The 27,218-nt window shown below is 35.6% G+C and overlaps 2 protein-coding genes and 1 long non-coding RNA gene across 3 annotated transcripts; all 3 read right to left on the bottom strand.

Moving 5' to 3' along the window:
• Positions 1-1,510: 1,510 nt before the first annotated feature.
• On the bottom strand, positions 1,511-3,096 carry LOC129750572 (uncharacterized). Its single transcript, XR_008738419.1, has 4 exons — positions 2,854-3,096; positions 2,472-2,735; positions 2,060-2,406; positions 1,511-1,994 (listed from the first exon to the last, which is right to left on the bottom strand). It is a non-coding gene; the product is annotated as an uncharacterized LOC129750572 (long non-coding RNA).
• Positions 3,097-13,405: 10,309 nt separating this feature from the next.
• On the bottom strand, positions 13,406-14,472 carry LOC129755963 (synaptosomal-associated protein 25-like). The gene is made up of 2 exons (XM_055752684.1): positions 14,455-14,472; positions 13,406-14,381 (listed from the first exon to the last, which is right to left on the bottom strand). The coding sequence occupies exon 2, from the start codon at positions 14,354-14,356 to the stop codon at positions 13,724-13,726; it is 633 nt and encodes a 210-aa protein (XP_055608659.1). The 5' UTR covers positions 14,357-14,381; positions 14,455-14,472; the 3' UTR covers positions 13,406-13,723.
• Positions 14,473-21,525: 7,053 nt separating this feature from the next.
• On the bottom strand, positions 21,526-22,836 carry LOC129756033 (splicing factor 3B subunit 4-like). The gene is made up of 4 exons (XM_055752787.1): positions 22,627-22,836; positions 22,210-22,561; positions 22,029-22,145; positions 21,526-21,965 (listed from the first exon to the last, which is right to left on the bottom strand). Exons 1-4 carry the CDS (start codon positions 22,696-22,698, stop codon positions 21,772-21,774), a joined length of 735 nt encoding a protein of 244 aa, XP_055608762.1. The 5' UTR covers positions 22,699-22,836; the 3' UTR covers positions 21,526-21,771.
• Positions 22,837-27,218: the final 4,382 nt, after the last annotated feature.

Genomic DNA, 27,218 nt, shown 5'->3' with positions numbered 1-27,218 from the left:
AGATGGTTGAATGCAAGATTTGGTTCAATGTGTTACAATTTCTTAAATATATGGATTATTTTTTAAAATCCCTCCTTTGTGATGTTTGAACTTCAAAATCATTTCAAATTTGTTCGGACTTTATCATCCAAAATAATATGGAAGATAACAACAATCTTATTATTCCCTTGAAAAAGACCACCACAGATAAAACTATGAAGTAATTCAAAACGAAATTGCATGATCTAGAAATAAGATCCTGACAGTCCAAGAAAATCAAGTTTTCTACTTTACACTCACATTTTGATTATTTAGTGAGGTTATTCTGAAAACGCTCACTGAAGAAGATCCTAAGTTGCTATCAAAATACCGATATCTGAACTTTTCTTATACCGTGGTTGAATTAAAGGGAATCTTATGAATGTTTGGATTATTAAAAATTTACGATTGAAAAAAAAACTACGAATGTTATTCTTAAACTGTTAATAGTCTAAAACAGAATAATCAATAACGTATCTAATATAAAAATGTTTTTTAAAAGATTATTTTGCATTCTTTGAGCAAAACATTTATAGAACAAATCAATCACCAAATTACCCATCAGGCGGTTCTTCCTAAGGCTTAAGCTCCGTAGAATATTATAATGGTCTTTTTATTTCTAAATGTGTAGTTCATTTTATGCTCGAACCCTTCAACTTTACCGCACCGAACCCCGTTGTGTTGTGTTAGACTTAACTCTGTCCAATTTTAACGGTTGTACTCCATTTACCCGAAAACCATTGCCCAGAATGAAAAATCCCCAGAATTTCAATCGCCAGAAAGAACCATTCCCCAGATTTTTTTTCCCCAGACGAACCATTCCCCAGAAAAATTTTCGCCGGAATGTACCATTTCCCAACATTTTTTTTACCAGAATGAACCATTTACCAGAATTTTTTTCGCCAGAAGAACCATTTCCCAGAAAATTTATTTCATTTCATTTATCCTTACTAGAATTTATTTAAAAAAGGAATTGTTTCAAAAAAATGGGGTTCATAACTTTATTCTTTTGCGGCAAAGCCGCAACCAACGAGGATGAAGGGGCTGAGGCGGCACAAAGCCGCCGAAGCTCCCAAATCTGAAGCCGACGCCGACCCGCCGTCGGAAGCGGCGGCCCCATTACATTGGTCTAGGTCTGCCGGGGCTTCTTACACAGAAAAAATTAATTGCTGTAAAATTACGGCAAATATCCTGTAACAAAAAGGAGCAGGACTTTTACCGTAATTTTACAGGTCGAAAAAAAATTACATGACCATTGTTTTTACGTGAGCACATATTTTTACAGGTCGTTGGAAAATTACAGAACTGTAATTTCAAACCGCGATTTATGCTCACTTTTAAATTAACCTTTCAAATTTATTAATGAAATTTATGGTATGAGTTATGATTTAAATTAAAACGCAACCATATTGTTTTTCAATAAAAAGCAATTTTATTATTCATAATTAAAATGTAAGTAGGTATGCTCAGAAAAAATAAATAAATTTGCGGTGCCACAGGTTAATACGAAATGTAAATAAACAATATTACGAATACTAGCTTTGATGATAAATAGGATAACAGACTTATTTTGGATAAGGAATTTATTTTGGAAAAAATGCACAAATATTCTTAAACCGGGTCTGAACTACATCTGTCCAAAATAAGTTCGTTTAACCTATTTAGAAGAAATAGAATAGAATTTTACCAGTAAACTGTGGCATGGTAAAATGTTTTACTATCAAATGTAAAATACCTTTCCATATTCCAACGTATCCTATTTTAAAGCCATCGGTTTTCCAAAAATTTCCGGTTCTCGTTCTTCGACTGTTGTTTCTGATGAGGTTGTGATACCGCCACTAAGTTAAATGGATCGTCAGCATCTCTGAGTGTTAGCAGAATTTCCTGTATTGCCATCACAATTGAATCCAGAAGAAAAACCTAAATAAAGGGTTGCTCCAAAATTTTGTTACTTTTGTTCAAGTTGAATTAATAGCCTGAAAAAAGAAAAATAATTTTTTAGTTGGTCTAGTCTATAAACAATATGTTTTCAGTATTTTACCTGAGATAAGAAGATCGCAAGAGTCCTTATAAGGTAGAATAAATGTCAACATTTACCGACAAATTGTTCGTGATTCCAGCACTAATTCCATCTTGTTCTGGGTTCTTACTTTGGTTGAGATCAATCCAAGTTGTCAATTGTCATCGAATTTTTTTCGGCATAGGTGAAGGTGGAATAATAATGAAATTTATTTTGAAGCAACCGTGCTCTCAGTTGGGTTCAGTTCTATTATTCTCTTGTTGATTTATTGTTCTTGGTCAGCAGGCTTGTTCGACTATTGGTTTTACTGTAAGATACTTGGAGGCAAAAACCTTATCCACTAAAAATACTTTGTTGGAGTAAATTCCCTGCAAAACAATCAACATGATGGAAGATTGAACCACATATAATTATCTTTCCTAGAAATACTCACATGAGTTGAATGTCTTGATAAAAAGCAGCTTGACCTTTGCCTAAGTTTAACCGATTGTTGGTGATCTCGTTGATTGAAATTCTATCACTGTGTCTGGCATTCAGTGTCCACAGTTGGACGAGATCCCTCAATCACGGATGGCCCCTTTTTCCGATAGAGTATGGGCTAAGTCGACGGTTGCTGCTGTTGCAAGCAAATTTAGTTCTTTCTTTGACTTTTGATGAGCATTTTTGCAGGAAATTCTAGTTCATAGGCTTAGAAGACCTAAAAATATAACAAAGATTGTGTTAACATTCTTCCGTGTTCTCCGCTACGTGTGATCTGCTGCTGGTCAATTCACCACCGACAGATTTTTAAACTGAACTGAAAATAAACAAAATACCTTTCATGCATGGTGCTTCGATAAATTTGACCGGCTCCATCCTCGTAGATCGTTTTCGCTAAAAGGCCATTAGATTCATCAGTCCCGTTCCGAATGTTTCCGAACTTTTCTTCTTCCGAATGGTTCTTTCGAATTCCTGACGTTGTCCTCTGGATTTTTCTGAGCGTAACAGCAGCACTAGGTAATGAGCTTTTGAATGATTGTTTGGGCTCTTTTTGATTCGCGAAACACTTATTTCTCTATTTCCCGTATTTCGCATTCGTAATTGCGAATAAACAAAAACGAAACAAACAAAATAGTCCGCGCGCTTGCATGTGTTTGTAAACTTTTGACGTTTCTTCTGTTCATGCTAAACTGGGATGCCAGGTGCCCTTTAATTTTCTATAGTGATAATATGAAAATTAATGGACGACACGTAATCTTATAACATGTATTTTTTTTTCACCTGTAAAATTATTGCAAATGTAATATTCAATGAATTTTCTTTAAAATTCAAACAAAACAATTTAAAATTGCAGTTTTTTGCTATTACAGGTAGTTTTATGTTAAAGCACATCATTTTCAACGACACGTAAAAGTCATTATTTTTTTCTGTGTACACTCTAATTCTCCTTGACTCAGATTTGAAGGAAAATAATTCAAAATGCGCCAAAACTGGGAAAACTCAAATTTTGATTAGAGCGGTAAAACTCAGAAATGAATTGTAGGGGTTTTCGCGAATTCTGAGTTGTTTTTGTTCAGGGTGGTTTAGGCTTGTTCATGGATCGACTGAATGAAAAAATATCAAAAATTTATGAAATTTCAAAGCGGTTTTGAATGGAATTTCTGATTGAAAAAAGAAAAAGACGATTGTACGGTGTATTTAGAAGATGGATGCGTGCATTTTTATACGGTTGGTTTAATTTTTATCACAAGTTAGTGCCACCGAGTCATTTGACCGCATCCAGCCGGTGGAGCTTCGTGCTGTCCCACTTGGCACGCTCACCAACCAGCACACTCTGTCTAATTTGAGCTGATCTGAAAAGACAAGAAAAAAAACACCATAGGTGAAAATGATTTACACTTCAAAATTATGAGAAAATTAAACTTACAGTTGTGAATGATGGCTTTCGTAGAGATTGCTGGAAGAAAAGATAAAATTGTTCAATTTTTTATTTCCTTTCGACACCACTTAATTTCTAATAGAAAATGTAATTAAAACTCACCTTGATTATTTCGTCAACTGTTTCCGACCATCGCATCCAAACAATCAACAATTGTTTTTGGAACTCTCTGAGTTGTTTTCATCTATTTTGTTCGAAAACGTATGCGTCTTCGCTTAGTTCCAGGCTTTGAAAGTCAATATATGAAAACAACTCAGAATTTTGATGGATTTCAACTCAGTTGTTTTCATCTTCATACATGGTGCGACCGCTGAACCGAAATTAATCAGTCTCTGAATAATCTAAATTTACCGTGTAGGTCTGCGTGAAAGCTAAAGGGGTGATCCCTTAGCCCCGTCCGCCACGCGACAGCGTGAAGGACAATATTTCTTTAAAGTTCGAACTCGCAGCGTGAGGAGTCGGATACCAAAACCAAATAATTCAAGTACCCAAACCACAAAACATAATATCGGTTCTGAAATAATTTTAGTTGGAAACTTTCAAACATTTGGTTTCATTTGAAAAACCATTTTGAAAAATTTAATTTCGAATCATATGAAATTTACAAGGATCCATTAGATTTAACAGCACAAAAATAAATAAAAAATACAAGAGGAAATAATCTGGAATTTGTGTCATTCTGGGAAATGTTCTGTTCTGGGTAAAAAAAAACTGGGAAATGTTCCATTCCTGGAAAAACATTTCTGGTAAATGGTGCATTCTGGGGAATTTTTTCTGGGAAATGGTTCATTCTGGGGTTTGATTTCGGGTATTTGTCATTCTGGGGAAAAGTCATTCTGGGCAATAGTTTTCGGGTAAATGGGATACAATCATTTTAACACTTCAAAATAGTTGATCCGTGCTTGAACAAAAGTTAAGTATGTGGTGAAAATGCTTCTTAAAATTTATACTCGCTCATTTTCAACACCTGTAATTTTCTTTTAATCTTCTTTTATCCATCAATAATTTCGAAACCTTGAAATGTTCTCATTATAAGAACATAACATTCACCGATAAAATCGTAAAAAAGATATATTAAACAAAATTCACGGTGATTTATCCTAATTAATAACTCAAACAAAATGTGAGAAGGGTTTTTTTAGAGACCGAATGATAGCCACCCTCCATCTTTGTGCGATACAGCGAATAAAAAAGTGGACATCAGAACTCACGCGGCAGCGACCGATGATGCTTTTGCTGTTGTTGATGATGATTATGGCTAGAAATTGTTTCTACTCCATCAAACAAACACAGAGGAACAAATTGGCAGCTCCATGTATAGTCTCGAACACACGCAAATTTGGGGATGAAAAAAAAAAAACCATTTGTTGAAGTTACGATTCTTACGAATCTCAATTCAGAGATTCACTTAGGGGCCGTTCAAATATTACGTAACGCAATTTTCGAGCATTTTCAACCCCCCCTCCCCCCTACGTAACACATTCATCTCGAAATTTCTAAGCAAAATCCACAAAGCGTAACAAACTGCAATACCCCCTCCCCCCTCTAAAAGCGTTATGTAATATTTGAATGGTCCCTTAGACACGTCTGTCGCTAACAAGAATATAACAATTGCTGACTTTGTTATGTTTATTTTGCTAAGTGTTGCCAAAATAATAAATAAAAAAAACGTTGCCATAAACATTTATTTTTTTTTATTGATCTTCTGTGTTGCCGAACACAATAATTATTTTTTTTTATTTTTCATTTTTTTTCATTTTCTACACTTTATAGTGCCTTCAAAACGATTAACTTAAAAAAATGTGTAAATTATATGTTGCTAATCTACTAGTATATTTCAAGTTCAGAGTAATTTTTCAACTAATGCGGAATGAAAAAGCTGGTCGCCCTACAAAACCACACGCAACTTTCAGGTCGATCAACAGAGAGCGACGACAGCTGAATTGAGAGAGTCAGAAATTTACCATCACTTGCTACCTACTAGCATGTGCTAGTGGGGTTTCTAGAAGATGAGATAAGCTCATTTGTTTTGTTTCTCGCGATTCTACTAGAACACCCGTGCCTTAGAACAAGGTTTGTGTTTTTTTTTTCGTTCTAGCATGATTTCACACATTTTTCAATCAAAGGCGAGCTTTATTTGTGGTGTACGCTACGCGTTGGTGCTTTAAATTATTTGTTTTTTTTTGTCTGATGCGATTCACCGCCATCAAACGATTTATCACTGGCTTTTATAGAAGAGCATACATATTGTATGGGTCTCGTACGACGTTCAATTTAATAGGTTGATGTTGGAGACTTGATGAAATATCTCAGATATTGTCTTCCGAACTAGAATGAGCCAATAATTGGCAATGTTGGTTATGTGTTTGATACCTCGAGTAAACTGTAAACTCCTACATTTTTTAATTGTCATTGTATATTACCGTTGATTTTCAATAACAGGCTATCGAGAATCTTTCTCGAAATTTTTTTCATTTTACCATTTTGAAATATGAAATGATATTAGAGCACACTTTAAAACATATTAATTCTCTGTAAGTATTTTCATTTTCTATAAGTAGGTATCTATTTCACAATGACGAATTTACTATACTCAACTGGAGACAACTTCAAATTATCCCTGACAGCAGTCTGTCAACGAATCTGAAATATTTATTTTCTTTCGGATGTCCTTTTCCGGATAGCTTTTACCGCCTCCGCAAAAGTCATCCAATTTTTTTCTGCCAGGCTTTTACGATTAATAACACTTTAATAATGAAGACCTGTAGCCGTAATTGCAAGTTAAATGATTGAAAATGTATTCCTAGCAGTAGGCTGAACACGCCAACTCGTAGTAGGCGGAAGGCACTCAGAATTCGCCGAAAGATAATAAACAATACGAGTTAGTAAAACGAAAAAAAAAAGTAAGAAATGGACTCACCCACACTGCGACACCAAACGCGAATCGTTGAGTAACAACACACAGTCAACACAAATGTAATCAATCCTCGGTCGGAAATGACCAAAAAGTTGCGATCTCATACGATAGGGAGAGCTGTCGTCGTCGATGAAAAAGTTGAAGTAATTGATTTAGTTTTTCCCATACGGCCCCCGGAAATCTTATTCGATGTAACCTTAAACCTCAACAAGTTTCCAAACAATGATTTCCAAACCCAGCCAATCGATTTCAGCACTTTGAACCCCAACTTCGAGGAAAAAACAGACACTCAATCTCGGTGGAAAATTTTCCTTTAGGAAACCCAAAATCGGTCGAAACACACAACACAAAGCGACCGGAGCCCAATTTTCCAGGCCTACGAAGTCGGATCGAATTTCCCGAAGACTGACTGCCAGAGACTGTGGGAAAAAGCATGGAAGTACCTCTGCTGAGAAAAGGCATGCTTTTTTACAACCCGCCGCACGCCATACGCCCGTCGTCGGTCGTCGGGAGAGGAAAATGCGTGCGCATTCGGGCTTTTCTCTCTGTTCTGCCGCTCTTGGTGAGTTTTTCATTTGCTGACGGGAACTTTTGAATGGTCCCGCGGTTTTGCATCAACGACGGCGACAAATGGCAAACTGAGTCTGACAGTTCTTCTGGGTGCCGTCATGTGACGAATACTAGCAGAAGGCTTTTCAGCATGCCATGAGCTTTGTTTACTACTAAACATTGAGTTTCCTGATAACGTCTTACCAATACTGGGAAGGAAGGAAAAATACTTCTATAAGGCAGTGTTGCCTTACAACCAATATGTGTCAGAATCTAAATATTGGATTTTGAATTTGTTCCGTGGCCTACCAGAAGAAACCATCAACCTATTTATTCATTTGTTTCATTTGATCTGCACCCTGGCTGGTAAACGGTGGATAATGTGCAACACGAGACCTCATAGTGGTCATATCACCTCTTATTCACAACTCCTATCTCTACCTCCCCGCGGTGCCGGCTGGGGTGCGAGTAACCTAAGCGGAGATCGGGTACCCAACCCCGGTGGATGCTTTGGTCGCATGCAGACAGAGAAGGTGGCCGCACGCGTCTGTTCCCCAGGTCAGGGGCGGCTCAAACAGCGTCTGTCTTGCAGCAAGCGGCTGAATTTATGAAATGCGGCTCCCGCCAGCTAAGTCCAAGATGGCAGCCCCATCGCGGGATAGGGACTTTAGGCTAACAACCAACTGCTCCCAATTCATAAACTCGTTACGGAATCTGAAAGAAATGACCGATCTGGAACTTTGGCGACGATTTTTAGCATGAAAACACGGACACGAATTGGAATTTGGAATGTTTTAACCCTTGCTCAACAAGGCAAGCTGGCTCAACTTGCTAGAGAAGCTAGCCGCCTCAAGCTTGAAATTCTGGGACTGAGCGAAGTCCGTTGGCCTAACACTGGAGAACACAAGACACAGTCCGGGCAAGTCCTGCTTTACTCTGGCATACGAGGAGAACATGCTACTTGGGAACGAGGAGTTGGTTTCCTGTTAAGCCCGCAGGCCTACGTGGCCCTCATTAGATGGGAACCGATAAACGAAAGAATAATCGTAGCCAGATTCAGAACACGGGTTAGAAACCTTACAATGGTCCAGTGTTATGCGCCAACTGACGTTGCCGATTTGCAGGAGAAAGAGCAGTTTTACAGTCAATTGAACAGCGTGGTAGAGAGAATTCCGAAGGGTGACATTCAAATCCATTTGGGCGACTTCAACGCAAAGATTGGCTCCGACAATCAAGATCTTGAGCGCATCATGGGGCGCCATGGCCTAGGACAGATGAGCGAAAACGGAGAGCTGTTTGTAGAATTTTGTGGCAACAACAACATGGTGCTCGGTGGATCGCTCTTCCCCCATCGACCAGCACATAAGGTCACTTGGGTATCCCGAGATGGCCGAACAGAAAATCAAATTGACCACATCTGCATCAGTCGAAAATGGAGAAGGAGCCTTCTTGATGTCCGCAACAAACGAAGCGCAGACATTGCATCTGACCATCACCTCGTCCTTGGTGAGATACGACTGAGAGTTGCGCGTGTCCAACGGCGCGAGGAGAAAGTCGGGTGTCGATACGACGTCCGCCGGTTGGAGAATCCAGAGGTGAAAAGGGCATACGTTGAACAGCTAGAATCCCGAGCCTCGGAATTGCCGACTGACGGAACAGTCGAAGAACAGTGGTGTGGAATCAAGAATGTTTTTATCACGACGAGCCATGGTACTCTCGGTAAAGTTTGTGGAAGAAGAAGTGAATGGATGTCGGATGAAACTTGGAGGATGGTCGATGATCGGAGAAAGGCGAAAGTCGGAATTGAGCAGGCATGTACCGGGTCAGCCAAAGCAGCCGCCCGCTTACGATATGCGGAGCTGGAAAAGGCAGTTAAACGAGCTTGTAGACGAGACAAGAGAGCCTGGACAAACTCCCTAGCCGAAGAGGGGGAAAGAGCCGCCGCCAATGGAGATATCCGATTACTTTATGACATTTCTCGCCGCCTCAGTGGTGCAAGGACTAATGCAAGAATGCCGCTGAAAGACCGAGCAGGTCAGTTATTGACCGATCGAACAGATCAGCTCAAACGATGGACTGAGCACTTCGAACAACTCTTCCGAGTCACGAATAGCGATGGCCAACAAAACTCGCAGCTCGAAGCGCCAACAGTAAGTCGCATAAATGGCGTCAACTCGGAAGCGCCCTCGCTAGCTGAAATAGAAGCGGCAATCAAAAACAAAAACAATCATATCCAACAAAGCACCTGGGATCGATTGCATCCCTGCTGAAATGCTGAAAGCCGACCCTGCCCTGTCAGCACTAATGTTGCACCGTCTTTTCGCTGACATCTGGGATACTGCAACATTCCCGGCCGACTGGATGCAGGGTATCCTCGTTAAGGTCCCGAAGAAAGGAGACCTGACAGAGTGCGGTAACTGGCGAGGCATAACGTTGATCTGTACAACCCTCAAAGTACTCTGCAAAGTGATCCTGAACAGGATCCAGGAGAAAATCGACGCTACACTCCGACGGCAACAAGCTTGCCGTGGAATCCTTCAACGATGGAGCATCTGAACGACCTTGACTTGGCTGACGATATTGTTTTGCTCGCCCAAACGCAACCGGATATGCAGAGCAAACTCGACGACCTCACCGAAAGTTTCAAGGCAGCATGTCTCAAAGTCAATGTCGGAAAGACCAAGTCAATGGAGATCAACACAGGAAATCCCTCCAGTTTCATGGTAGCTGGGCAACAAGTTGAGAAAGTTGAGTGCTTCCAGTATCTTTGTAGCCAGATAACGCCTGATGGTGGTACCAGGAAAGACCTCGAAACCCGGATCAGAAAGGCCCGATTTGCGTTTGCGAGTCTCCGAAACATCTGGCGGTCACGCCAGATCTCTCTACGAATTAAAATCCGAATCTTCAACTCAAACGTCAAATCCGTATTGCTGTACGGGTGCGAAACTTGGTGCACATATGCGGTGACGACGCGAAAACTGCAAGTACTTGTAAACCGCTGCCTGCGGAATATCATCCGCGCTTGGTGGCCTGGCAACTGGATCTCGAATGAGGAACTGCATCGCCGGTGTCATCAAAGGGCGCTGGAAATCGAGATTCGGGAACGTAAGTGGAGATAGATTGGGCACACGCTGCGAAAAGATGAAAACGAGATTTGCAGAGAGGCGCTAGATTGGAATCCAGAAGGTCATCGAAGAAGAGGCAGGCCCAGAAACTCGTGGCGGCGAAGCCTAGCCGCTGAAATCCGAACTGTCGACGAGAATCTTGACTGGGACCAGGTGAAGACGCTGGCTCCGGATCGTCAACAGTGGAGATCTTTTACCACGGCCCTATGCACCGGAGGATCGGCGCGGGATCATTAAGTAAGTAAGTACGTGTTTTGCTTACCTTTTGCATATTTGTAGCGTTAATTTCTAATATTATTATTCTTTAAAAAATTGTAGTTTGTATTTTTATCTTATTAAATTATTGAACATAACTTGATAAAATTAGTAAATATAATTAGTGTAATAGTAAATATAGTATAATGAATCTCTTCAAAGGAAATTATTTTCCATTGAGATTCATATTGTTGTCAATTTAGTTAAATAATACATTTCCTCGCACGACATTAAACAATTTTGTGTTCTCAGCATGATTAAAATTTGCTCGCGTTAACTTTTATTATTCATTGCTGCCAGACATGCTGAGAACAGTAGCGTCCATTACCAGGGGGCTCAATTGAGCCTTTTGGTGTGGGGGAGTGTGGTGGGCCGCTACTTTAAAAAAAAAAAAAGTAAGTAAACCTGAAGAGGGAAACCCATTTTCAACCACCTCTGAGAACGATAAACAACAAGTCTGGGGCGCAGAATTGCGGCGTTTGCCGGCCCGACGTGTGAAGACGAAAAAGAGGAAGGAGGAGAAGAAACTTTTCTGGAAACTTTGGGATTTTTCCTAGAAGCAATAATTTTTGCCCTGATGGGACAGTCTAGCGAATTCGAGGAATGATTACCTGCGCAATTTGCACACTTGAAAAATTCTGTTTGTGGCTTATCACCACCAAAAAGGCATTTAGATTTTTCATGATCGAATGAGCCGCAAAGCATGCATCTGGCATTCATTCTACAATTTTTAGTGCCGTGACAAAAAGCTTGACAACGACGACATTGCGTAATATTTTGAAGGAAATTGGTTGAAGATTTTCGAAAAGGTTCGAATTTGACTCGACAATGAAACATAAGACGAGCCTTTCCGAGAATTTGCAAATTATTAACTTGATCCTTTTTAAAATGGATCAAATAAAGCTCAGGAGCAAAACCAACACTACTGATATTATTCGTGTTGGTTCTTTTCCTCATTTGAATTACTTGAATCGGAGAAAAACCTAACAAAGAATTTAATTCAGTTGTGATCTCATCCGGTGTCTGATCGCCGGTGAGACCACGAAGTACAACTTTAAAAGGACGATCACTTCTAGTGTCGTACGTAAAAAATTGGTGTTTTTTATTATTCAAATAATTTAAAAATTTTTGAAAATCATTAAAAGATTCCGCCAATATACGAGCAGTTCCCCTTCGACCGATCTGAAAAGAAATCTTCACATCCTTGACGGAAGTGACGATTTCTTTTCGAAAGGCATTGAAGTCAGGAATCGTGACCGTTATTGGTGGAACCTTTTCGTTTTTAAGAGTATAAGAAGAAGAAGGTTTCTTAGTACTCTTATCAGAATTAAATATGAATATTTCCTCATCACCGATGTTATGAAGGACATTGAATTTAATTGGAAATTTCAACTGTTTTGGGCGATGGACCTGAATTAGGTTCGGCAATCCGTTTTCTTCCGGCCCTTGAGCCGGCCGATGACTTCCCCATGCTGGAAAGAAAAGAGAAAATATGAATAAAAGAAAATGAAAATAATTTTAGCACTGAAAAGTGCTGATTGAAAAACTAAAATGTAAATAATGTAAATGTTCCTGCAGGTACACAGCAACGATACGATGCTCCGGCGGTACAGATGGAAGTGATCGAGAGGGCCCGTTTTTTTTTCAAGTAATAGTTTGGTTCCATCCAACCTTATTGCAAAAATTAATTCTTTTCAGTTAAATTACCCATTCCATTTACATCTGAAAATGGTACACACAGAGATAAATTTTGTTTTACGAGATAGATAAGTTAGAGAATCTTCGAGGTCAATAGATAAATGCTTTTAACATTATCCAAGCTAGCTTTATCACCTTTCCAGATTCCAACAGACAAGTTATGCGTCGAAACGTTACTGACGTGTAGAGTAAGGTTGCCAGAATTTTTTCAGCAAGAACCCGGGCCGGACAATCCGGGCTATTTTTTATCTAAAAACCTGGCAAAATCCGGGTATTTGATTCTTAAACGTCGACCAAAAATCCGGGCAATATCCGGGCAAATTTGGTCCAAATACAGGAATTACTCAACACAAATCAAGAAAAAAAAGCATGAAAACAATTTTTTTTCATCAGCAGTTTTTAAATTGTATTTTACACTTACAAAAAAACTTCTCAAGGCTATTTTTATTAAACTTGTTCAAAAAATTTCGTTTTTTTGTTTCTTTTGGTAAATAAAGTGAATAAATCCGGGCAAAATCCGGGCATTTTTAACTGAAATCCGGGAATCCGGGCAACCGGGCCGGGCTATTGTCAAATTTTGTGTCAAATATCCGGGCAAACCTAAAACCGAGCAATCTGGCAACCTTAGTGTAGAGCAGTGGTTTTCCAACTTTTTTCACTCACCGCCCTCCTGGGCTAATTTTTTGAAAATCTAAAAAAATAGAATTTGGATTGCTGAAAAACCATTAGCTTTTGGCTTTACGTTGTTATAAGACTTACAAAACAAAACAAAACAATTCAGCAAAAACGTTCCATTAACTTTCTTTATTTCAGGATGTTTCTTTTTTATGCGCTATTCTTATCATTTGAAGTTTCAATTATATTTTCTATTACTTCCTTGATAATTTTTTGTAGGTATATATATTTTAACAAGCGGATTTATGTTTAATTTTACAAGATTACATACTTTTCATTGTAAGGATTTTCGTTCTGGGTTTTGTTTGTCAAATTCAATGTCAGTTATCAATAAAATGAGATTTATTCGTACTTATCAGTACTATTATAAATGAAGGTCAAAGCAGTTGCAATCCTTTCAATCATAATCTTACTGTTGAGAATTGTTGTTCTGACAAAACACCGTAAGCATTCCATATCCATAGGACGCAGAACCTGTCGTAAAAAAGCAAAGCAACGTGAATGTTGGTCGCACGCACAGATCTCGTCCAGTATCCACCGAAAACATCTTATTTGAGAAGTGTGTGCGTGCGCTCGTTGGCGGCTGCTATCCTGGTTTCGTTTGATTCACCCTTTCGAGTGATTCTATCAATCTGTCTGTTCTGGTTCTCGAGTTCCGAGCCCATATCGAGTGCCATGTTTCTCAAGTTTCCGATCATCGTGTTGACCTGACCCATGTTTTCTTCCATCTCGTCTTCGCGGGCATCGTTGGTGATTCTTCCAATGTAACCCGCTTGAGGTCCTAGTCCATTACGGTCGTCCATAACTCTTTGTGGCTGATTGTTCACAACTTTACCGTCGTCGTTACCTTTCCATGTACCATCATCTTTCTTGAACGATGCACTCTTCCTGCATGGGAGTACACAGATGCCGCAACATTTTTCCATGCCGCTGAGATTCTTCTCTGCTTCTCGCATGTCGGCGTTAATCTGGTCCATGCCCTCCTCGATTCGGTCCAGTTGCTCTCCTTGCTCATCCAGCATAACGATGGTACGCGTGCCCACTTCAGTACTCTCTTCGCATAGCGCCAACATTCGGCGCGTACTGCCGAGGGACTCATCGACCACTTGCTGCTGTTTGAGTTGCAGTTCTTGCAGCTCTGTTTTGGGCACTGCGGCTCCATTTTCCGCTGATGCAGGCATTCTGGTTTGATTAGTAGATTAACACCTAATACACGAGTAGAACTAAAAGATTATTTTAGAAAAAATAGTAGTAGTAGCTAATAAGTCTATCTATTAACCTGGCGGGGACCTAGGATTCCGATATGAGTTTCCTTTTACAAAAGGCCACAATAATCGTCTACGAAAATATAACGACTGAAGTGGAACCGAAAATGGGCGATCTTAATTTATTTGTCATTTTTTTTTCTCTTCTCTTCTGTTTTGGTTGCAGGATCGCTCTTATGATAGGGTAGGTGTACCGACCTCCGTCGTATCCCTCTTATTCGCCTTAATTCATGAATGCATGTTTCAGAGCCAAAAAATCACTTTCCACTTTAATTGATTCATACCATACAAGTTTTAAAACTTGACTCATGTGTGCTTCATTTTTAGAAATTCTCAGTTAATTTTCAACAAAAGATGTTTTGTCGTTTTTGACATATTACAGTTTGAATGGAAAAAGTCGAAAAGTTTAATTTTAGTTGAATTACTTTACGTCATTTCCCAAAAATTTGAACCCAAAAACTTGCATTTAGCTGAGTTCTTATTTGCAACCTTGACAACAATAAAACTTTAGAATAACGAAGCGTCAATTTCAGAAAAAAAAAAACATTTTTGCAAAAACTTTTACCGCTCGTAAAAAAAAACTCGAATAAATGAGCTGAACCAGTCTAATGCGCGTTGCACGCATCAACGTGGGGTTGCTTTGTTTTGATATCCTTCGCCAGGGTTCCCACATGCATAAGGATACACATGTTGACAAAACGCAAACGTGATTCTGCCTCTCCTAAAATGTTTTACTAATCAGTCTCAGTACGTAGAAAAACATACAGTACTATTAAAAATGTTGATAATCTTTAAATATGTGCAGTTTCTGTGTAAATTTGTGCATTATAATTTGTGAAAAATGTCTGTATGAATGTTATAAAATCTTATTTAACAGACAAATCCTGGATCATGGCAGCCCTGTCTGTTGGAGAGTGTGTTGGTACAAAATACATTTTCAGGGTGGATTCAATTTATAAGGTCTAATATTGTGCTGCCTGCATGCATTTTATTATCGGAGTGATATAATCACAACAGCAGCAAAGTAATCCTATGAAAAGTTCGATGTTTTAGTGAAAATCAATTTTTGATAAAAATTAGGATTTTCGCTGCAAAGATCAAAGTGTGATCCAGTAGTAGTGAATTTTTGATTTCCGTTCAAAAGCCATCTTGAATCATCTGCAATCTGCAGTTTGGGATACATTGTTGGCCAGCGAATTGTGAAAATAGTGAAATTTTAACAATTTTTCACGCTAATACGAGGGGTTCAGACAAAAGTACGCCATTCTGTTCGGTCCTTTTGTTCCGACTTAAAACACGAGGTTGGTCAACTAGCGCGGCCGCCATCACTTCTAGACTCTCTAGGTTCTGAGTTATTTGGAATCTCATCTCGCCCGGCAGTGTTGGCAAGTTGACGACATTTTGGTCAAAATTGTCGGAGTTGCCGGAATAGGCTTCATTTGCGGTTGTTGCTACTGGATGCTGATTGGATTGCGACAGAGGGGAAAGGTTTCCTAAATGGGCCTATCGGGTTAAATGACCCTGCGGCTGTTTGATGAAATGGCTGACTAGACAGCTTATCTGACCAATGCATTTTGAGGGTGACACGCTCAGAACATAAGACAAGAAAGAATGTTATGAATTTACAAACTCAAAAAAATTTAAAAAATCATACAAGGTTTTGATACATTTTGATGTAATATTTCGACTTTTAAAAATTATACGTAATGAAGCTTAAAACAAAAACTAGGATGGTTTTTGTTTCTCACTCAAATGAACTTAAGAAATTAAACATATTTCAGCTTTTGTGGAGGTTTAATAATGATTATATAGTGGAATAATAGAGTGTTTTTGAATGCCCCCATCATGTTTGTAAAATGCCTCCATCCTAAAATAATAGGTTAAATAGAATAAATAAATGATTTTTATCTTTGAATTGAAGATTCAAAAACAGATTTGATAAAGTTTTTCTCATGGAACAGCCTCCATAGTATGGCAACACTAACTTTTGTTTTATTCCATAAAACTATAATGTACAAAGATTTTTATTAAAGTTCAGCTGTATCGTACGGAAATTATTACTTTCTAGCAGTTTCAATGAAATTATACGGAAATATTGCCCAAAAAACAGAAATTTTGTTCAATACATAAATAGGCGCATTTAGCCCGCACGGTTTGAGGTTCGGAATTTTAGACAACACTTATAATAAAATTGTTTTCTTGGAAACAGAAGAAAATTTTAACACAAAAATTACTCCAATGTATAGAAAACAGATGCCTGCATACGTGTATATAGTTTTTGTACACGTATTCGATGTGATATTTGATTAAATCAGTGTTCTGCTTAATAGGCGCATATAGCCCGCTCCTCCCCTACGTTCGTTTTAGTCAACGATTGGATAATTTTACCAGTTTTTTTTTTTTGTTTTGCGGTGGTCGATTTGAAATCCGCTTTTTTCGATTGGAGATAGGCTGGTGAACTCAGGTTTGTGATATTTATTGTGATATTTTAATATATTTATTTGAAAAGTGTATTTTAATTGAATTTTTTAACATAAGTTTTATTTTGATTTTAATTTTTTCTGTTTTATTTTTCTTTTATTTTTGTGATCGTCCATTTGCGTTTTTATTTATTATATTTTCTGTTGCCCATTCACAGTTTTTTTTCGCAACAAATTTTTTTCTGACATTTTTTTTTCAAAACCGGTATTTATATTTTTTTTTACATTGTCATTCATTATGGCTCTCGCTACCACTGCTGAACAGTTTATCCCGGGCTCAATTCCGTTTAGCCAGTATGTTGAGCAATTAGAATGCATTGTTACGCATAATGATTACCCAGCAGCTAAATATAAAACGTCGTTTTTAGCTGTGTGCGGAACTGATGTCTATTCGCGAATTAAATCGCTTTTTCCGGGAAGGGATGTTAAAACTCTTTCATATGCTGAAATTGTCGAGGAATTGAAAAAGTATTATGACAAGAAAGATCCTGAGTTCTTGGCATGCAATGAATTTTGGACAAGGAGACAAAGGCATGATAAAAGGGCTATTGACTTTATTTTGGCAGTTAAAACTTCAGCTGAAGAATGTAAATTTGGTGACAATAAAGATCGTTTCATATGTCAGATGTTAGTAATAGGTTGTATCGATGAACAGCTGAAAAGCAGGATGATTTTGGAGGAAAACTTGACGGCAGCTAAGGCGGAAAAGATATTGATTAGCCATGAACAGACTTTGGAAAAAATGCGAAGATTGAACAGTGATGATAAAAGGTTGAGTGTAATTGCACGGTTAGGTCGTCGTGAGGACAGATCACCGGTAAGGAGAAATTTTCGTAATCGAAGCAGGAGTAATAGTAGGGAGCCTTCAGTTCGGTTCCGGGATCGCAGTAGAAGCTGGGACAGATCGCAGAGAAGCAATAAGCCAGTGTTTGTATGCAGCTTTTGTAAACGTAGAGGTCATACAATCAATAATTGTTTTCGTCTAAATCGTCAGAAATCGGAACGCTACCAACCATATCGTAATCAAAACAGAGAAACTACTGCTCTTAATTTTATGGACACTCCGCAACCTCAGTCTTCCAGTTCATGTTTATTCAAACGGCTTAAAAGTGATTTAGAATCGGATTCAGATTTTGAAGAGGAGTCTTGCCTTATGATTTCCTCGGTAAATAGGATTAACAATAACAAGAAGATGTATCAGACTTGTTATTGACTATAAAGTGTCGATAAATTAAGTCATTGTTCCAAACACGTACCCTTTGCCTCTTGCTCAGGACATTTTTGCGAAACTGGCAGGTTCTAAATATTTTGTTCACTTGACTTGGCAGGGGTATATACTCAACTTCTACTCTCAAAAAACTCACGAAAATTAATGATTTTTAACACGATTAAAGGTTAATATTCTTACAACAGGTTGCCTCAAGGGGCTGCATCCTCTGCTTCAGTGTTTCAAAAAGTAATGGACTAAATTTTACAAGGTCTTGATTCTGTTGGTTGTTATTTGGACGATTTATTAAAAGCTGGAAATAACTTCGAAAATTGAAACAATATGCTTGTATTGGTTTTGGAACGGTTATCCATAGCCAATATTAAAGTTAATTTAAAGAAATGCAAATTCTTTGTAAAGCAGTTGCCATATCTTGGACACGTTCTAACTGGAGATGGCTTGTTACCATGTCCTGAAAAAGTAAAAACCATTCGGGAAGCCAAATCTCCTAAGAATGTCTCTGAGTTGAAAGCTTTTTTGGGCTTTATTACGTTTTATTCGAAATTTATCCCTAATATGTCATCTAAATTACATCGATTGTATGCTTTATTAAAGAAAGATACATCTTTTGACTGGAATTCTGATTGTGAGAAAGTTTTTCAAGATTGTAAACATTATTTGATGCAATCCAATTTATTAGAATATTTCGATCCCTCAAAACCAATAGTGGTTGTCACAGATGCCTGCTCTTACGGATTAGGAGGGGTCATAACACATGTTATTAAAGGTGAAGAAAAGCCCATAAGTTTACCTCTTTCTCATTAAACTCTGCCCAGAAAAAAAAACCACCCTATCTTACATCTTGAGGCATTAGCCATAGTGAGCACAGTAAAAAAATTTCACAAATTTTTATATGGGCAAAAGTTTACCATTTTTACGGACCACAAGCCATTAATTGGAATTCTAGGTAAACAAGGAAGGAACGCTATTTCAGTAACCAGATTACAAAGATACTTGTTGGAATTGGCAATTTACGATTACGATATTTTCTATCGTCCATCAAACAAAATGGGAAACGCAGACTTCTGCTCGTGGTTCCCTGAATGTCAAATTGTACCTTTAGAGTTGGATCGAGAGTTCGTTAAAAATTTAAATTTTACTGCTGAATTCCCCTTAAATTACAAAGAAATAGCTAAAGAAACTAAAACTGATCCTTTTACTTCAAAAATTGTTCAATACATATAAAAAGGGTGGCCAGATAGATTGGAGAAACAGTTCAGAGATGTTTATTCGGCTCACCAGGAATTAGAAGTTGTGGAAGGATGTCTATTATTTAAGGATCGCGTGTTGATTCCAACCACTTTGAAACAACAGGTTTAAAAACGCTATATTCGAATCACTTGGGAATCAATAAACTTAAACAGTTTGCTAGAAGAACTGTTTATTGGTTTCACATTAACAAGGACATTGAAGATTTTGTTAAATTTTGTCGTATTTGTTCCGCAACTAATGCAGTTCCAAGACCTGCTCCATATTCAAAATGGATTCCCACAATTAAACCTTTCAGTAGAATCCATGCACATTTTTTCTACTTAGATAAAAAAGTTTTTTTAATCATTGTTGACAGTTTTAGTAAATTGATAGAGTTTGAGCATATGAATAATGGCACAGAAAATAAAAAGGCAATTAAAGTTTTTATCACTATTTTCGCTAGGTTTGGACTTCCAGATGTCTTAGTGACAGATGGTGGTCCTCCTTTCAATTCCGATAACTTTGTACGATTTTTTCAACAACAGGGGATTTTAGTAATGAAGAGCCCACCTTACCACCCGGAAAGCAACGGACAGGCTGAAAGGATGGTACGCTTGGTTAAGGATGTATTTAAAAAGTTCCTTTTAGATAAACATATTAAAAGATTGGATACAGACGAACAAATAGCGTATTTTTTGTTCAACTACAGAAATACTTGCGTTGGGGATGAAGGAGAGTTTCCAGCAGAAAGGTTACTTACATATCAACCAGCCAAGCTGTCGTTGAGGTTACCGATGGTTTTGACAAGCTGATTAAAGGAGATATCATATACTACAAAAACAATAATAAAACTGATTTTAACAAATGGGTTCCAGCGAAGTTTCTAAAACGCCTTTCAACAACTATTTTGCAGATATTGCTGAGGAAGGATCGTATTGGCACACAAGCGCCAAATAAAACCAGCTTCAAAAGTGCAGAGGAAAGGAAATTTGCATTTTGTTCTGAATGAAGATATCGACAGTTTACCGGCCCTACCAAATCCTATTTGCGCTAAAAGAAGGAGAGATGACGATGAAGAAATGGAGCTGCAAATATCAGATTCCAGTTCTGACTTTTACGGTTTTGCGGCTGACTCGTTTGTTTATAACAACTTGGACCAGATCCAGAACGATTTGAATTTTGAAGAAGCAATACCGGAAGGAGTTCCTGTCAGGAGATCAACGAGAACATTGAAGAGGCGAAGGAGAGAAGATTTTGTTTACCTATTATTGAATTGTCGCTTAAATGAAATATCGATTTTTTTAATTTAATTATAATGCTTCACTCGCATGTTCTTTATCATGCTTTCGATTACCCGTTATTCAAGATTTGTTATATTAACTTTCGAACACAAATTTATGATTATTCAAAGTACTTGAGGATGAAGGAGTTGTTATGTTCGAAATAAGAGTGTATGAGCTTTCGGTAAAATGGGTAAAACCCGATCTTATTAGTTTTGCTCTTGTAGCACATTCTCTGAGAGTCACGATTGAGGTAGGGCCCAGTATTGCATCCAATAGGCTTAATACAGTTCAGTTCTAATTTGGCTTTCAACATATCAACATTGTTTTATTCGCTCCCCGTCATCACACCCGTCATAACTGCTGTTTAGTAAGTTATAAAATTTGAAAGTCTGTAAAATCTGGGCACTCTCGGCAAAAATCTGGGCAAAATCTGTGTCTGACCAATATCTGGACGAAGGGTCAAAAGTCTTGGTTTTACAAACAAATCTGGGCACCTGGTAACCCAGAACGGAAGTAAGTACCTGGTACGACAATGAAGGAACTTGAATGAGGAAAATAAATCATAAATTGACTCAAAAGTACGTAATGGATTGATCTATTTCCTACATAGTTTCATAAAACAATATTAGAAATATAGTACGATGACTAAATATCAGTTTTAAACCAACATGGAAGGCAATGATATTGAAGTAATGAAAACAGCTTCCTTAGGCCGTTGTCTTAGGGGCGTTTACCTTAAATCGAAAAAAAATTCTAGGAGTGAAAGAAATTTGTTGTGCAGTTCCGCAATCTGAAAAATCTGCTTTGAATAAAAAAGAATCAATATTATTTCTTTCCGGACGTTGCAAAAAAAAACTTCAACCATTTATTTGAAGATTTATTTTTCAAACTTTTTCACACACATATTCGACAAATTAAATATTCATTTAACAAAGTATAGTAAACAATAAGTGTTAGGAAAAAAAAACCACAGACGGGTAGATGTTAGAATTTACTGTTAGGATCAACCATATCATGAAAAAACATAATAATCTTTAACACTGCTCCTACCAACTTAACAGAGAGAGCAATCATGCAGAAGCAAGAAAAAGGATAAATTGTTAAAACCGCTCAGTAATGCACCTGACTCGGTCTCTTGTGTTTCTTTCCTCCACCGTTGACATGTTGATGCTGATTATGGTGATGCTGCTGCTGTTGGTTTTGATTTTGGCTCTGCTGAATCGGACTTGATTGTTGTTGAGCGTGTTTCTGTTTTTGCTGGAAGTTACTCTTGACTTCGCTCATCGATCCGCTTGTTTGTTTGTCTGTTGGGAAAGAGAGTTTTGGCGATGATCTTTTACAACAATCAACAAATTGACTAAATTTACCTGTGGTATTTTGATTTTGTGGTTTGTTTTCAACGTCTTCTTGCCCGTCGACCGGAATCAGGTTCGGTGAGCTCTTCGATGTTTTTGGTTCCTGGTTTGCAACCGATTGTTCCGGATCTGAAATGAAACCTTCAATCAGTAACACTAATCACAAATAATCAAAATGTCAATCAATCGCAACCTAAACTAGCAGCCGACTTTGATCGGTTTGAGGCGTGCACGTTTTTAGACTGCTTTCCCGACTCAACAGTTCCGTTCTCTTCCGATTTTTTCTGCTCGCTTCCATTTTCGACATTCAACGACGATTTTCGTGACTTCGCTTCTTTATCTTGGACCGGTTTCTGTTCCGACTCTGCCGGCAGAGCGTTTCCGTTGGTTTTGGCCTTCTCTTGCTTAGCGTGACCATTCTGCACCTCCTTCGGCTGCTTGTTCGATGCTTTCGGTTCCGTTTCCTTCGAAGATTCGTCCTCTTGAACGGACTTTTCTGTTTCAGAGATGAAACTGTCTGAGGAATCCGAAGAACCGTCGGCGACCTGAAGAAATAAAATTGAATTAAAAATTCTGTATCGTACTTTTTCTTTTTTTAAGTTATTCTCACGTGGAAGCTCGAGTCATCATTATCACTGGCATATCGGTTGAGCAAGTCCTGGCAGTTGACGGAATCATCCATCGAATCTTCACTGCTGCTATCGCCATCATCACGCTGCTGGACGTTCCGTTTCTTGGACTTCTGACTTTCGATGGAATCCTTACGCTGATGCCGATGACGATGTGGGTGATGGACGACCTTAAGGAAAATATGGAAAAAATGTTAATACTCTTCTTGAAATTCTCAACAATTCTCAACAATTCTAACAATTTTAACAATTTTAACAATTTTGACAATTTTGACAATTTTGACAATTTTGACAATTCTCAACAATTCTAACAATTTTGTCAATTTTGACAAATTTGACAATTTTGACAACTTTGACAATTTTGACAAGTTTGACAATTTTGACAATTTTGACAATTTTGACAATTTTGACAATTTTGACAATTTTGACAATTTTGACAATTTTGACAATTTTGACAATTTTGAGACGATTTTGACAATTTTGACAATTTTGACAATTTTGACAATTTTTAAAAATTTTTAAAAATTTTGACAATTTTGTCAATTTTGACAATTTTGACAATTTTGACAATTCTGACAATTTTGACAATTTTGACAATTTTGACAATTTTGACAATTTTGACAATTTTGACAATTTTGACAATTTTGACAATTTTGACAATTTTGACAATTTTGACAATTTTGACAATTTTGACAATTTTGACAATTTTGACAATTTTGACAATTTTGACAATTTTGACAATTTTGACAATTTTGACAATTTTGACAATTTTGACAATTTTGACAATTTTGACAATTTTGACAATTTTGACAATTTTGACAATTTTGACAATTTTGACAATTTTGACAATTTTGACAATTTTGACAATTTTGACAATTTTGACAATTTTGACAATTTTGACAATTTTGACAATTTTGACAATTTTGACAATTTTGACAATTTTGACAATTTTGACAATTTTGACAATTTTGACAATTTTGACAATTTTGACAATTTTGACAATTTTGACAACTTTGACAATTTTGACAATTTTGACAATTTTGACAATTTTGAAAATTTTGAAAATTTTGACAATTTTGACAATTTTGACAATTTTGACAATTTTGACAATTTTGACAATTTTGACAATTTTGACAATTTTGACAATTTTGACAATTTTGACAATTTTGACAATTTTGACAATTTGGACAATTTTGACAATTTCGATATTTTTGTCATTTTTGTCATTTTTGTCTTTTTTGTCATTTTTGTCATTTTTGTCATTTTTGTCATTTTTGTCATTTTTGTCATTTTTGTCATTTTTGTCATTTTTGTCATTTTTGTCATTTTTGTCATTTTTGTCATTTTTGTCATTTTTGTCATTTTTGTCATTTTTGTCATTTTTGTCATTTTTGTCATTTTTGTCATTTTTGTCATTTTTGTCATTTTTGTCATTTTTGTCATTTTTGTCATTTTTGTCATTTTTGTCATTTATGTCATTTTTGTCATTTTTGTCATTTTTGTCATTTTTGTCATTTTTGTCATTTTTGTCATTTTTGTCATTTTTGTCATTTTTGTCATTTTTGTCATTTTTGTCATTTTTGTCATTTTTGTCATTTTTGTCATTTTTGTAATTTTTGTAATTTTTGTAATTTTTGTCATTTTTGTCATTTTTGTCATTTTTGTCATTTTTGTCATTTTTGTCATTTTTGTCATTTTTGTCATTTTTGTCATTTTTGTCATTTTTGTCATTTTTGTCATTTTTATCATTTTTATCATTTTTGTCATTTTTGTCATTTTTGTCATTTTTGTCATTTTTGTCATTTTTGTCATTTTTGTCATTTTTGTCATTTTTTTCATTTTTTTCATTTTAGCCATTTTAGTCATTTTTGTCATTTTTGTCATTTTTGTCATTTTTGTCATTTTTGTCATTTTTGTCATTTTTGTCATTTTTGTCATTTTTGTCATTTTTGTCATTTTTGTCATTTTTGTCATTTTTGTCATTTTTGTCATTTTTGTCATTTTTGTCATTTTTGTCATTTTTGTCATTTTTGTCATTTTTGTCATTTTTGTCATTTTTGTCATTTTTGTCATTTTTGTCATTTTTGTCATTTTTGTCATTTTTGTCATTTTTGTCATTTTTGTCATTTTTGTCATTTTTGTCATTTTTGTCATTTTTGTCATTTTTGTCATTTTTGTCATTTTTGTCATTTTTGTCATTTTTGTCATTTTTGTCATTTTTGTCATTTTTGTCATTTTTGTCATTTTTGTCATTTTTGTCATTTTTGTCATTTTTGTCATTTTTGTCATTTTTGTCATTTTTGTCATTTTTGTCATTTTTGTCATTTTTGTCATTTTTGTCATTTTTGTCATTTTTGTCATTTTTGTCATTTTTGTCATTTTTGTCATTTTTGTCATTTTTGTCATTTTTGTCATTTTTGTCATTTTTGTCATTTTTGTCATTTTTGTCATTTTTGTCATTTTTGTCATTTTTGTCATTTTGTCATTTTTGTCATTTTTGTCATTTTTGTCATTTTTGTCATTTTTGTCATTTTTGTCATTTTTGTCATTTTTGTCATTTTTGTCATTTTTGTCATTTTTGTCATTTTTGTCATTTTTGTCATTTTTGTCATTTTTGTCATTTTTGTCATTTTTGTCATTTTTGTCATTTTTGTCATTTTTGTCATTTTTGTCATTTTTGTCATTTTGTCATTTTTGTCATTTTTGTCATTTTTGTCATTTTTGTCATTTTTGTCATTTTTGTCATTTTGTCATTTTTGTCATTTTTGTCATTTTTGTCATTTTTGTCATTTTTGTCATTTTTGTCATTTTTGTCATTTTGTCATTTTGTCATTTTTGTCATTTTTGTCATTTTTGTCATTTTTGTCATTTTTGTCATTTTTGTCATTTTTGTCATTTTTGTCATTTTTGTCATTTTTGTCATTTTTGTCATTTTTTTCATTTTTTTCATTTTAGTCATTTTTGTCATTTTTGTCATTTTGTCATTTTTGTCATTTTTGTCATTTTTGTCATTTTTGTCATTTTTGTCATTTTTGTCATTTTTGTCATTTTTGTCATTTTTGTCATTTTTGTCATTTTTGTCATTTTTGTCATTTTTGTCATTTTTGTCATTTTTGTCATTTTTGTCATTTTTGTCATTTTTGTCATTTTTGTCATTTTTGTCATTTTTGTCATTTTTGTCATTTTTGTCATTTTTGTCATTTTTGTCACTTTTGTCATTTTTGTCATTTTTGTCATTTTTGTCATTTCTGTCATTTTTGTCATTTTTGTCATTTTTGTCATTTTTGTCATTTTTGTCATTTTTGTCATTTTTGTTATTTTTGTCATTTTTGTCGTTTTTGTCGTTTTTGTCATTTTTGTCATTTTTGTCATTTTTGTCATTTTTGTCATTTTTGTCATTTTTGTCATTTTGTCATTTTTGTCATTTTTGTCATTTTTGTCATTTTTGTCATTTTTGTCATTTTTGTCATTTTTGTCATTTTTGTCATTTTTGTCATTTTTGTCATTTTTGTCATTTTTGTCATTTTTGTCATTTTTGTCATTTTTGTCATTTTTGTCATTTTTGTCATTTTTGTCATTTTGTCATTTTTGTCATTTTTGTCATTTTTGTCATTTTTGTCATTTTTGTCATTTGTCATTTTGTCATTTTTGTCATTTTTGTCATTTTTGTCATTTTTGTCATTTTTGTCATTTTTGTCATTTTTGTCATTTTTGTCATTTTTGTCATTTTTGTCGTTTTTGTCGTTTTTGTCATTTTTGTCATTTTTGTCATTTTTGTCATTTTTGTCATTTTTGTCATTTTGTCATTTTTGTCATTTTTGTCATTTTTGTCATTTTTGTCATTTTTGTCATTTTTGTCATTTTTGTCATTTTTGTCATTTTTGTCATTTTTGTCATTTTTGTCATTTTTGTCATTTTTGTCATTTTTGTCATTTTTGTCATTTTTGTCATTTTTGTCATTTTTGTCATTTTTGTCATTTTTGTCATTTTTGTCATTTTTGTCATTTTTGTCATTTTTGTCATTTTTGTCATTTTTGTCATTTTTGTCATTTTTGTCATTTTTGTCATTTTTGTCATTTTTGTCATTTTTGTCATTTTTGTCATTTTTGTCATTTTTGTCATTTTGTCATTTTTGTCATTTTTGTCATTTTTGTCATTTTTGTCATTTTTGTCATTTTTGTCATTTTTGTCATTTTTGTCATTTTTGTCATTTTTGTCATTTTTGTCATTTTTGTCATTTTTGTAATTTTTGTAATTTTTGTAATTTTTGTCATTTTTGTCATTTTTGTCATTTTTGTCATTTTTGTCATTTTTGTCATTTTTGTCATTTTTGTCATTTTTGTCATTTTTGTCATTTTTGTCATTTTTGTCATTTTTATCATTTTTATCATTTTTGTCATTTTTGTCATTTTTGTCATTTTTGTCATTTTTGTCATTTTTGTCATTTTTGTCATTTTTGTCATTTTTGTCATTTTTTTCATTTTTGTCATTTTTTTCATTTAGTCATTTTAGTCATTTTTGTCATTTTTGTCATTTTTGTCATTTTTGTCATTTTTGTCATTTTTGTCATTTT

Source organism: Uranotaenia lowii, chromosome 3, assembly GCF_029784155.1.
Source record: "Uranotaenia lowii strain MFRU-FL chromosome 3, ASM2978415v1, whole genome shotgun sequence".
In the NCBI taxonomy this organism is placed as follows: domain Eukaryota; kingdom Metazoa; phylum Arthropoda; class Insecta; order Diptera; family Culicidae; genus Uranotaenia; species Uranotaenia lowii.
This window is presented reverse-complemented; position numbering and strand designations above follow the sequence as displayed.

What these genes read in the sequence shown, in the direction of transcription:
- LOC129756033 (XM_055752787.1), bottom strand. Translation starts at nt 22,698, where the DNA reads ATGGATGATTCCGTCAACTGCCAGGACTTGCTCAACCGATATGCCAGT. An exon ending in ATGATGACTCGAGCTTCCAC is followed by an intron (nt 22,562 to 22,626) that starts GTGAGAATAACT and finishes TTATTTCTTCAG; the next exon opens with GTCGCCGACGGTTCTTCGGA. An exon ending in AAAGTCGGCTGCTAGTTTAG is followed by an intron (nt 22,146 to 22,209) that starts GTTGCGATTGAT and finishes GTTTCATTTCAG; the next exon opens with ATCCGGAACAATCGGTTGCA.
- LOC129755963 (XM_055752684.1), bottom strand. Translation starts at nt 14,356, where the DNA reads ATGCCTGCATCAGCGGAAAATGGAGCCGCAGTGCCCAAAACAGAGCTG.